The following is a 12,261-nucleotide window of genomic DNA, read 5'->3' as shown; positions in this document are numbered from 1 at the left end:
TCACAGCCCTAACGTGTTCTCTGAAGCGGTCTCCTAGTCTTAGAGATAATTGTGCATCTAATGGATGGATTGTCATCCCATATCCCAGATGACAGTCTTGTCTTGTACCCTACGCATTTACAATAGGTTCTGGGTTGCCACAAGCCTTACTAGGGTTGAATAAACTCCTTTTGGATAATGGATGATTTTTTTTCCAGTGTGTCTGGTGCATTTCATCATTTAGCCTTTTATAACATTCAGATTCTTTGTCTAGGGTTGGACAAAAGGAGTAGTATTTATCAATGGGCAGAATCTTGGACGCTATTGGTCCATTGGTCCACAACAAACCCTCTACCTCCCAGGACCCTGGCTTAACAGTGGGATGAATCAGGTACATGGTTAAAACTCTCACTGTACTTAAGCCTTTTAAACTTGCATGATGTCTTTCAAACTTTTCTTCTGTCGCAAAATGCGCTTCACAGTTTAAACAAAATCATCCTCAACTGATTTCCCTAGCGTTCCATGGAGGGAAAATGGCAATGATTGAATTAAACTTTCCTTTTTGTACTTAGTGTACATTGTTTATGGCTAGATTTGCACTGCTGAGCTTTTGGAATGGAGTAAAATGAAGATTAGCCAGCATGCTGGGAATTTACTGATCTAAATTTACTGGGAGATTAAAACTCGATCGAATCTAATGTTGTAAACCTTTGGTGAAAGTTCACATGGGCTAGATCTGCTTGTCAGAAAACACTTCCTTGTACCGATCATTTATTTTTTTCTGCTGCAGATCATTGTTTTTGAAGAACAGGAAGCAGAGAGAAAGATCCAGTTAGTGGACACTCCCGATCTTGGGATGGCTGTAGACATTGAGTGATGGAGAAAGATCAAGCTGGTTTATTTTTCAAAATGCCATGTACTGTCCTGTAGCTTCTCTAGACTGGATGCCCCATTGAATGTTTTTTTTTTTACAATTTCAGAAAAACGCATGACTTTTTCAGTAATCAAACCAACTTGTGGTCATAATTGATCTATGCAACCTAGAAGATTGTTACCCGATCTACCTTGTCATTAAGACCTTTTTGTTTGGGAATTTGTACATGCACTTGCATGTCTTACATTTGGTACTTATTTGTATTCCTGATTTTTGTTGATCCTTCTGCAAGGACCTCCTGTGTGCAGGTATTAGTGATCATTATCTTTACTCTTGACTCCTATCAGATCCCAAATTCCTAACGTTAAAATGCTGGGTTTCCTTTAGCATTTGTATGTATCCTGAGAGGCATGAACAACAGAGCAAATGCTATTACAGTAGTTCATATGTTGCATTTTTAATACCTCTCAGTGTATATGTAAATATGCAGTCCTCATATGTTTATATTTCTTCATAAGATGGGATTATCATTGAAACCGTGTATTTCAGAAAACATTTGAATGAAAATTGTTTGAAAATGTGGGGTCAAAAAACATTTTGATTGTATTTTGTCAGGTGGCCTTTTTGTACAGGTTTTATTTATGTAATTATTTAATGCTTTTTATCCTCCTGAAAAATAAGAATATTTTGCTACTTTTAATATTCCACAGATAGAAGTTATTCGATGTGTATATAATAATTTGCTGTAAAACACCAGCCTTCTTAAATTTGAAAGTTTTTTTTTTAAAATGAAAATCTCTGCATCACTGAGAAATGACACAATACAAGTGTCATGGCCATATTCTTAGCTTATACTATTCTTACTAGATAATTGTGGTGTACAAATTCAGGTTTTTAAATAATGTGGGCAAAATGAACTTCTTTTGTGCTCGTCACATTGTTGGTTTTCTGTATAGGGCTTAATTAAAACAATTGTTAACACTAAAGTACAACTAAGTGACTCAAAGCTATTGTTTTCATCGAAGGTCTGGCAAATGTTTCAACCTATAACCTTTGAGAACACTGCCTGGAAAAAAAAAACGTGAACAAATAAAATGTTTTATAGGGATATTGGTTGTATACTGTGTCTGTATCTTTCCCTTTTTTAATACCCACATCCTTAAAAATCACACGATGAGCAAGCAAAATATATTTTTTTATTCTGTTTATTCTGTACATTCTAATTAATGCGACATTTTAATGCTAACAAATTTGATGTTATTCCTTTCCTTAGTTCAACATTCTGAAAGAACAGTTGAAGGAACAATTTAAATTTCCTTCCTGTTTGTTTCAGAGACTGGGCAAAAAGTTTCCTGAACTGCCTAGAAAGCACCCTTGCTTCAAAACTAAGAAGATGTGAAAGACTGACAAGCGAAAATAATTGACATACTCAGTATGCACTTACTATTTAGACAATCTTTTGCTTATATCACAATTTCAGTTAAACCAGGGAATTTAATTGAAACTCCTTAATTGGCTCACCTTCTGAACTATAGAGACAGAGAAACATTCTGGTTCAGTTTATTTTTGGGCAACTCATGAACAGAACGGAGTAATTGAATTACGTTTCCACCTTAATACTGATTGAAAGCCTTTTTTTGGTATTAAACAGCTAATTCTATGGATTGCAGTTTTCGTCTTTTTCAAACTGTAAAAAGAAAATGAATGCCAAACTAAAGAAGGAGGGCAAACCGGTATTTTTCTAGGTTTTATTTCTTTCAGTTTTGATATTTCAGTTCTTCTTACTAACATGGAATTGTGGAGGGAAATGAACAACCTTTAGTCTAATAACATGCAGAAAGTGCTTCTTGTAACCCCCATCATGGATGAAAATGACAACCAATATACCAAACAATGAAATGTACTTACTATAGCAAAGACCTAAAAGGTGGGGGTTTCACATGAAGGATTAAAAAGTGCCATGGGATTAAAACCAGCTGTAATCGCGAATGACCAGAAACATAGCAGACTAGCAAAAAAAAATAAAAAAATTAAGACTTGCTTATTTTCAAAGGGTTTTTCAGAAACTGCAGCTGCTCTCCCGTCGGACAGAGGCTTCTGTACCCGTCAGCGCTGACGTTAGCCTTGTCAGATGAAGAATGACTCCACGTCGTTAAGTATTGATGAATGAAACTACTGAGCCCGAGTGTTTTGCTTGGGACAGAAGGAGTGGAGCGTACAAAGAGATCGATGTGCAGAGTGTGGCTCGGTGTGGTGTTAGCGTCTGGAAAGCAAAATCTAAATAAAGAAGTTAGCCTGAAGGGAAAAAAACAAACAGACCAGAATGAAGAAAGCACATCTTGAGTTTCAAAAAAGAAGACAGCCTGAGCCCTGATCGCTCTTTTAATACTTGATGTATTTTGGATGAGGAGCCAAGACAGGCTCACTCAGGCTTGTTTCAGGAGGAGGCTAGGGTGTGTGCTGAAGGAACTGCTGGAAACAGCCAGAGCGAGATTTTGGACGCCTGATGCTGCTGCTTCATCGTCTTGGGAAGAGCTGTTTTTTTTTTTCAGCAAGCAGAGAATGCTGACATCAAGACCGTTGTGAATTAGGAGTAACCGAGAAAAGCTTAAAAGGCCCTACCTTCTGTCTCCTTAGTTTGCAAAGCTAGCAAAACAGCCTGAATTTTCTGTTTTCACAACAGGGAGAAACGATCTGTGGATAATTTGTGCAGAACATCCAGCACCCAGGAGCCTAATGATGAGTTTTCAAAAACACCTTTCATCTTTCTAAAACTTTCGGTGTATGCTGAACAGAAGGACTTATTACAATATGATATTATCTTGAAGGTTTTAATTTTGTCCAGGAGCAACACAGCCATTCAATAGAATGACCAAAAAAACTATACCTAAGTGCTCAAACATGAGGAATGCAATTTTGAACAACAGCAAAATGTACAGGCAAAGCTGTAGTATTTCTACTGTAAGTTGTAAATGATTGTGTAGTCTCTCATGTGAGATTGTTCTCTTTCTGTTCAATTTTGTTGTGCAAACATTCAGTAATTAAAACATACACACACCAAATCGAATTTTGTTCTCAGTCTGTAATTTCAAAGAATATTGTGGAAAAACAATGTAACAAAAAGCTTATACCATTAAAGAAAAATTATTGCCATAATGTTTGGACTGATGTCTTTGCAAGTGAATATGAATATGACCACTGTCAGAAGTGCATTTTTATCTTGCTTAATGCTTTAATCTTTTCCCAGCGATTTCAAAAGAAAATGTTACTAGTTCTGAAAAGCACTATATGGTTAACAAAAGACAAAATTCACTTCGGAACAGCTGCCATTCTACTTGTATTCATTTGAACTTACAGACACAGAATGAGAACAATGTAATATTTACTGTGATTCCAGCCTTTGTCAAAAAAAATTGAGGATGAGTCTTGTACATTCATTTCACCCTAATTTCTGTTTATATTGCAGCCTTATAACACAAATCTAAATTAAAACAACTCAAAATCAGTATGTCTACCATAACACATTGAAGGTATCCTTTAAATTTGAATAACTGAAAACAAATATTTAATATTTTCTATTCAGGTTAATGCTTTGAAGCCTTCATTGGAACATTGTGCTTGTTTTGTTTTCACACTATTTTATTTCTTTCTCTTTATCTACCAGTGCATCAAAAATAGTCATGAAATGTGTTTCAGAACTGATTTGTGGCCAGAAAAATCTTAATTTTCTCTTTTTTTTTTTACTCTGAAGCAATCATTGCCTGTCTTTAAGTAGCCAAGGGGAAAAACCTAGCTACAACACACTGATAAATACAGTCATTGGAATTTTCCTCATCACATTCATGAGCTTCCATTCGTTAATTTGTTCATGTATTTAAATGACAAGGTAACATTTCAAGTTCAAGCATAAATGTATACTGTAGGGCATAGAAAACATAAATGCGAATGGATCCAGTACAATTTCCTTGCAGTTTCAATTAATATTGTTATATTACAATTTCTTAATAACCAGTTTCGTTTGAAACTGGTATCAGAAATACAAGATCCAGATACAGAGAATGAAGCCTGAATGTTATATAGGGACAACAAGAGGTATTTGGAAATAATCCTGTAGACTCTTCAAAGCGTTTTGAGAAAGGTAAAAACACCCATGTCCAGCTTTTCCTCTTAAAACTCTACTGCCCTTCTCCGATAAAAGAATGCCTTCAGAATGTATGGATTGAAAGAAACTACAAAGACGTAGGTTGCATTATGGAGAACTGGCTTTAAATCCTGGCTTGTTGTTCCTCCCTGTGCCTGGAGTGAGGAAACAGATCCTGTCTCGTCTGTCGGAACGGCTTGGCTGTGGCTTCTCACTACTGAGAAGGAAGAGCTCTTCATGTCCAGTGAACGAACGCTAACGAACTCTGCGATTGTCACCATCTTGCAGAGCCCAGAAAGCCTCACGAGGTGACAGATTTGAAACCCGACTGAGACGCCCTGCCCCCTTTTCTTTTGTTGACCCTGCAAATGTCCAGTACCTTTGGATTCGGGGTTCTTGGAAAAATAAAATGTGGTAAAGTTAGTCCCATCTACAAAAATGGAACAAATGCTATTGCTTTCAGCACTCGTTTATTGGATGTCTCTCTGTATATACAGTATATAATTAGACATACTGTATATGTTCCTGACAACTAAATATCAATATTTCTTGATTTATAAAATCTGCGAGGAAAGCATCACTTTGAAGTATGTGAAGACCTCAGCTTCATACTGAAAGCTTAACATATTTGCTTTCTTATTACATAGTGAAATAGTCCACATCTTGACATACTTTTTTATCCGGGTCAGTAGTCTGCCACAAAGGTTTTTGCATAAGCCTTGTCACCTCCTGGTCTGGTTTCATTGGACCTCAGAAGACCAGCCTGGCCAGTGCTGGGGTGAGAGACCTCTAAGGAAAACGAGATTGCTGCTGCAAGCGCAGACGGTGAACCAACAGGTGGCGCTCTTGCCCACCGTCAGCCAGAATTTCCTAACTAACGTCCCACTACAGTGACTGAGGACACCGTCCAGCAGGGGTTGCCGTCCTGCGGATGCGATTTTAAAACCAGGGTCCAGACTATTTGGCCCCTTCAGCGCTGGCTAATTTCACTCCGGGCTTGACCACTCTCCCTCAGCTTCCTGTTTAGCTCGGGGGGGGGGGTGGTGGTGGTGAAGCAATTTCTCACTCCTCCCCCTGATCCACTGTGCAGTGGGGCTGCTGTGTGTCGCCCAGGTGGGGTCTGTACTTCACCAGGGGATGAAATGGGTCACCTCGTACACATATGCAGTGAGGTCCTTTGGAATGAAAAGTGGCATGTTAATGAGGTATATTAATGCAATTATTTTGATTATTGTGCCCCATATCTTAGTCGCGTTTATGCATTCAAGGGAAATTTGATTAGAATACACCACTGAAGTGTAAAACTCAGAAGTGCCTATTTTTTATGCAATTTAACTTAGACTTTGGAAGATGGAGGGGGGCTGGTCTGAAATTTTTTTAGGCTACAAATGTTCTGCCCACATTTCATGACATCTGTGCCAGGACCACATGGAATGAAGACGTACAGTAAGTGCCATAGTTAAAGAATGCGCGCAAACATTAAAAAAATCAAAAGCAGGCATCATGTCAAAGAGGTATGTAGAAAAATTCGACGTTCCTTCCCTTTTGCACTGACGTTTGCAGAAACGAGAGATTGAAAGACTCATTTGGTACGCGAATGCCCCAACCCCTGTGTACGTCTACTCCTGCTGAAGGTATGTGCTGTACATTTCAGGAAACTTATCTGGTCAATTTTCTTTTTTCCTATTTCGTTCCCCAGTGAATGTGAAGTCAAGGGATGGCGTCTGTCCCACCTCCCAGAGTCGGGGTGTCATTCCACATTCACTTCCCTGTCGCGGGACCATTCTAGTTAAGCAGGGTTGCCTTCCCTTGCTCAGCCTTCCCAGTTTCCAAAATGGCGTCTTGAGGTTTCACCGAAGAGCTGCTCTTTGAGTGGCTGGCTCCCGCCCTCACCTCACTCCTGCCACCGTGATTGGCCAGTGTGTGGATGGCAGCTCACACACTGCGCGGGGATCGTGTCTAATCTCTGTCTCCCAGGGTAACGTTGTGCTGTTGCTCTTTATTGGACGCGGTTGTTGTCACAGTATCATGCCATGCAGATGCAAAGACGAAGACAGGCTCTTCTCTTCTCCCGTTGCCATGTTTGACTTTGCATCGTTATTTCTGTCCGTCTGCTTTACTTAACACTAAAATTAATAAATATTGCCATCCCGTACTATCTGTGCTTTTATATTATATATATTTTTTAGTTTTTTTAATTTACTTTTTCGTTTTAGTAAAAACCTTTTGGATTCAGGATCCTTTTCCAAATACAGCGGAGTCGCTGTTGGTGTTTGACGTCCGTGACAAAAACACACCTACAGAGATCCGTGTATCTGCATCTGTTCAGTTCAGGTGACAGTTTTCATTGCAGTAACCCCTTGGAAAGCCGTTTCCTGTGAAAAAAGACAAAGACTTTTTGTAGGAGGATACAATCTTCTATTCCTGAGAGAAACAGTGTAGAAACTCTGTCAGCCTCTTTGAAATTATGACAAAGTACCTGAACGTCCATTAGAATATATTTTTCTATAATATATATATAATATATAGGAAAAGATTCACATAATTCTTGACTAGGGTGGCTTTGACATTAGTTTTAGTCAGTTTTAATACACCAATTGTTAAACAGGCTTCAGCTTCTATATAAAAGGTTGTTTATCATAGGTCTTATTTTTTAACATGTTTTAGCTTTGCCCATTAACTTACTTTTATTCTGTAATTTTGTGGCCTTAGGGTTAAACAGTCCTAAATGAAATGATTAAGGGTATTTATCAAAAATAACCGATAGTATCGAAAGAGAATGATCTCCTCCCAAGACATACTAATAATGTGATGCGTTATCTGCGCCAACAGTTTTAAAGCAGCAGAGAGCTACTTAGTGAGAGAGAAACACTGGAGAAAAACAGATGTTACACATGTTCTGGTGAAACCATGGACTAAGTGCCTATTCAGGAGTGAGCTCAGCTGTTTTAGAAGTCTTTCATGTTTCAATTCCATTTCAGTGAGCGGGTTCCTAAGAAGCTTTGGAAGAGGGTTTTTAGAAAATGTATGACAGGTCACAGCCACAGGCCAACACATTTTTATCTCAGTCCTCTGTCTGCCTTAGTATACTGGTCCAGTATGAAGCTCAAAGCCAGGCATTCAGTTATTATTATTATTTGCACCATTGGCTCCTCAGCCAAGCACACACACCACATCTCTCATAGTGAGCAGGGTCACTACCATCATATTTAAGCCAGGACACCAGTAGTTTCAAAATTGGGAAGAAAAAAAGTCTCATTACTTACTACTACTACTGCCATAGTCAGGAAGCCAAATTATAGTCATTGTCATCATATTGTGTTAATAAAAATTAAAAGTTCTAGTTTCTACTCCTCTTCTGCCACTGTCTGCTCTAACTGTAGTTAGTGGAGTACTGCAGGGATCTGTACTAGGACCACTGCTTTTCCTAATTCCTTTCAATGATCTAGGTTCTGGTATAGTTAGTAAATCTGTCAAGCCTGAGTGATGATACCAAATTAGGAGGATCAGCAAGCACTGTGGAAGCAGCAAATTACATTAAAAAATAGATAAAATTCAAGACTGGTCAAACAACTGGCAGATAACGATTAAAGATAGTAAAAATGTTAATTAAAAACCTAAAATGCATAACCCCAAGCTACAACAGGCTACTTAGCTGCATACGTCAGTCATTTATAACTCCTAGACAATGTGCACAAGCAAATAAAAAGGGAAACACGTACAGTTAACTGTGGAGAACAATGCAATATTGAATTTGTATAGATTGGACGAGAATTTAGAATATTGTATGCAATTTTGGTCAACATATTAAAGAAAATATATTGCTGCTTTGGAATAAGTCTTGAACAGAGCAGACCATGAGGGTCCACAAAGACACTGACAGAGACAATCCAGCAATTATTTTCATAATGAACTGTGAAACTCAACCCAGAGGGCACAAGTGAAAACTATGTGAATTGAGAAACAAGAACAACAGACACTTCTTTACCTAAGGCTTGTGGTAGGATAGAACACGCCACCCAGCTGTTGAAGCTGATACTCCAGCACCTTTCAAAAAACAACTAGATGAAATCCTGGGATCAATTATCTACCTATTACCTCATGGGCTAGATCAGCTGAAGCTCATTTCCTCTTGATTGTAAACTAGTTTTATTCTTATGTTCTACTTTTTAGTATTTTCTCATACTACTATGTAATTTGATTTTGCACATGCAATGCTAAGCTTGACGTGCTGCACTCTATTTATACAGAGTTTGTCTGGGGTAAAAACTGAAAATTCTGGGTAGTTTTATGTAAACTCAAGCTTGAACTCAGCACTTCCTTCTTTTTTTATCCCGCCTTGTCCAGCTAGCTGCCTGATTCTGAATCTTGATTGGTTGCAACAACTGAATGATTGGCTTATAGGCATGCCAATCATGAGGAAAAATGAATAAGGATGGCCCATGCTGCCACAGCTGCAAGCTGTTGGCCAAACTGACCTCCTTGGAAACACAGTGAGAGAGTCACCTTTGTAGACTTTTGATATTTAATATTAGTATTTAGAGTTTTAATATATAAAAAATGATCCACAGTGAGAAATAAACTGGGGTCTTCAATTTTGTGTCTGAGCCATGTACTACAAAGAATAAACACAATAGAAGATACACAGTTTCAAAGCTCAAGAATCAAGGGATGTGTCCAGCTTCTAGACAGAACAGAGGCACAGAACATGCACAGAAAGTAAGACTGTTTTCAAAAGTTGATTGTCTGTTTGGTTTGGTTTGATATATATGTTTCATGCCTGATCTTATATATTACTAAAGCTCATTAAAAAACTGAATGTAAGAAGATAAGGCTAATGAGCACTGAGAAAGCTGTTTTGGAACTATTCAGCTCGTCTTACTGTGTAGTCCTACTGGAAGTATGCAGTTCTGATAGTGTGCAGTTCTGCTGAGGGTATGCAGTTCTGACCGTGTGCAGTTCTGTTGAGGGTACACAGTTCTGCTGAGGGTAGCAGTTGTTCTGACAGTGTATAGTTCGTCTGTTGATGTGGAGTTCTATTTGTGTGCTTATCCTTGTGCTGTTTGCTGTTTTTTTCATTTTCACATCATCTGGGATTATATCACTGAAATGGGTGCACATGTCTGTTTCATAAGTCACATATCCCATCCATATTGTAAACTTTCTGGTGGGATCATCATCCTGCTTTGATTTTGATTTGCAAAAAAATCAAAGTAAATATGCTGGTAAAGTTGAAGGCAAGAATGTATTGTAATATCCACCAAGCCAACTTACTTTCCAAATAATGGGAGATTGATATGTCTGTATCTGTTTGTTGCTTTGATTTTTCTTGGCCTAAAAGCGTTGCTGTTCTTGTTGTTATCTTACCTGTGTCATGATGAGCCTCAGATTTCCACGTTGGGGTCTGTGAATCCCTTCTTTCCTTCATTAACTAGAACGGGCTTTTCTGTCCTGGTGTGCCATACGAGAATCTGCAGAAAGATAGGTAGGTGTGGTACACTTAGTGTGTGAAGACAACAAGGCTTTGGTAAGGACTCTGTATTGCGGATAGGCCCATAGTAATGGATAAGTATTCAGCCCAGAGCTCTGGGATGTGTGGGAGGGCAGCAAATTATTAACACGTTTATTTAAACAATTGTAGTTCATCCTGCTCATCCTCCTTCCAGCAGTGCTGACATCACGTCATTCTTTTCCCTCCTCCCGCCATGAATTATGCATCGGCACGTTCGGAATCTGCCAAGCTGTCTGTTGTGCTCAGATGTAGAGGGTGTAGAGGAGGTTAAGAGCCACACTTTCAGCAGAAGAGGAAGATTATGGGAATGAGAAGTGTCGGTGCATGGCCTCAGCTCTTCAGCTTTGGAGGTGACACTACTGTGCGACTCTTGTTGTATATCATTCATCAAGTCAGTCAGCTGACAGTTAACCTGCGGGTAAGCTTTCAAGGAATTAAAAAAAAAATGCTTTACAGAAAGGATTTTGCTTGAAGCATATCAGATCTTCTGGAGACAGACCTCTGCTCTGCTCTGCTCTTACTCTTCAGACATGTTGTTCGTTAACGTAACTTCTTTGCAGGAGACAACTAGGGAAGAAGCACGCTGCTGTAAAAAATATTAAAGTGTACACCTTATAGTGGGTCTGTCCACCTCTAGTGATGCTCACAGCTGCAAAGATTTACACCATTGATTACATTAGATGTTTGAAGATCTGTGTTGAGACATATGTCTGTCTACCTGGGATCTGAGTAGATGTCAAGTAGCTTTTAGAATTGTGATTCCTTTGTTTTTTTTTATCCACCAACTGATGCCTACAACCCTTTAGGCTGTCTGAACTGACACATTAGCCAGGTCTGCTCCTGTCTTCTGTGTAACACAAGAGGTCTGTGCACCAACAGTGTTGTCTTTTTGAAGATCCTTTACTTCAGCTTTCTTTTCCAATATAGAAATGAAAATAACTATTACACAACATGACGCATAGATCTGTTGCTGCTTTACCAGGACACTCCTCCTATGGACTGACTGTTTTCTTATTAATTTGTGAGCACAGAATGTAAGCATTTTTATCAGTTTTTTAAGAAGAAAAATACATATGAAAGCTTTAAAGTTTAATTTACTATTTTAAATAGGAGGAAGAATTTCTGAGAAAGAAAATTAAAGTGTATACTTAATTTTTTCCAAGAAATGCCAAATATCTTCAGAATATTTGCAATAGATTTATAGCATGCCAAGGGTCTACTGTCATAGTGTGAGCTTGCGTAAAATAGTGAGCTGACATTATTTACCTGCCCCTTCAGTCCAACGTGTCCTCAAAAGACTGCCATCAACAAAAAAGAAAGCTACACTTTTGCCCGACTTACTGTGTACCAAATGTAAGCTTTCTGGAGGAAGAATTGGAAATGAATGACAGTACATTCAAAAGAGACAATTGAGCAATTCCCCAAGGAGTGAGAACAAATGAACAAAAGTAGATTAATTAAAAAAAGACGCTATGCAAGACCATGCTCTTATAAAAAACATTCCTCAGACTTTTGCCTAACTTTCTTTTCAAGAACAAAAGTATTGAATTTTGTATTTTGGATCTGAACCTAGGATCACGCCTTCCCCCTTCTCTCAACAACAGACTCGTTTCCTTCATTTGCAGGTTTTGACCTTTCACCTCTCTCGACTTCGCACCACCCGAGCGTCAACTCTGCCTCTCTCCTGCTCCCGCCTCCTCTCCACTCCCGGCTTTTGTTCTCCCACGCTTTACCAACTGCCGATTTTCCTCTCTT

General features: G+C 38.7%; 2 protein-coding genes across 5 annotated transcripts in view; one reads left to right on the top strand and one right to left on the bottom strand.

Annotated features, from left to right (window-relative positions):
* Window positions 1-4,009, top strand: part of LOC148641166 (beta-galactosidase-1-like protein 2) — a 31,698-nt gene extending 27,689 nt beyond the window's left edge. For both annotated transcript variants that reach the window (XM_088620212.1, XM_088620213.1), the window contains exons 18-19: window positions 254-370; window positions 770-4,009. In XM_088620212.1, coding sequence (XP_088476338.1) covers window positions 254-370; window positions 770-856 — 204 coding nt within the window. In that variant the 3' untranslated portion in view covers window positions 857-4,009. The remainder of the gene's footprint in view (window positions 1-253; window positions 371-769) is intronic.
* Window positions 4,010-6,665: 2,656 nt separating this feature from the next.
* LOC148641165 (galactosylgalactosylxylosylprotein 3-beta-glucuronosyltransferase 1) overlaps window positions 6,666-12,261 on the bottom strand; it is an 86,151-nt gene continuing 80,555 nt past the window's right edge. For all 3 annotated transcript variants that reach the window (XM_088620214.1, XM_088620216.1, XM_088620215.1), the window contains 2 exons: window positions 10,362-10,465; window positions 6,666-7,369 (listed from right to left, as the gene is read on the bottom strand). In XM_088620214.1, coding sequence (XP_088476340.1) covers window positions 10,379-10,465 — 87 coding nt within the window. In that variant the 3' untranslated portion in view covers window positions 6,666-7,369; window positions 10,362-10,378. The remainder of the gene's footprint in view (window positions 7,370-10,361; window positions 10,466-12,261) is intronic.

Source organism: Lepisosteus platostomus, chromosome 25 (genome assembly GCF_059453375.1).
Source record: "Lepisosteus platostomus isolate fLepPlt1 chromosome 25, fLepPlt1.hap1, whole genome shotgun sequence".
Lineage (NCBI taxonomy): Eukaryota > Metazoa > Chordata > Actinopteri > Semionotiformes > Lepisosteidae > Lepisosteus > Lepisosteus platostomus.
Note: the sequence above shows the minus strand (reverse complement) of the source record. Positions and strands in the feature narration are given on the sequence as shown.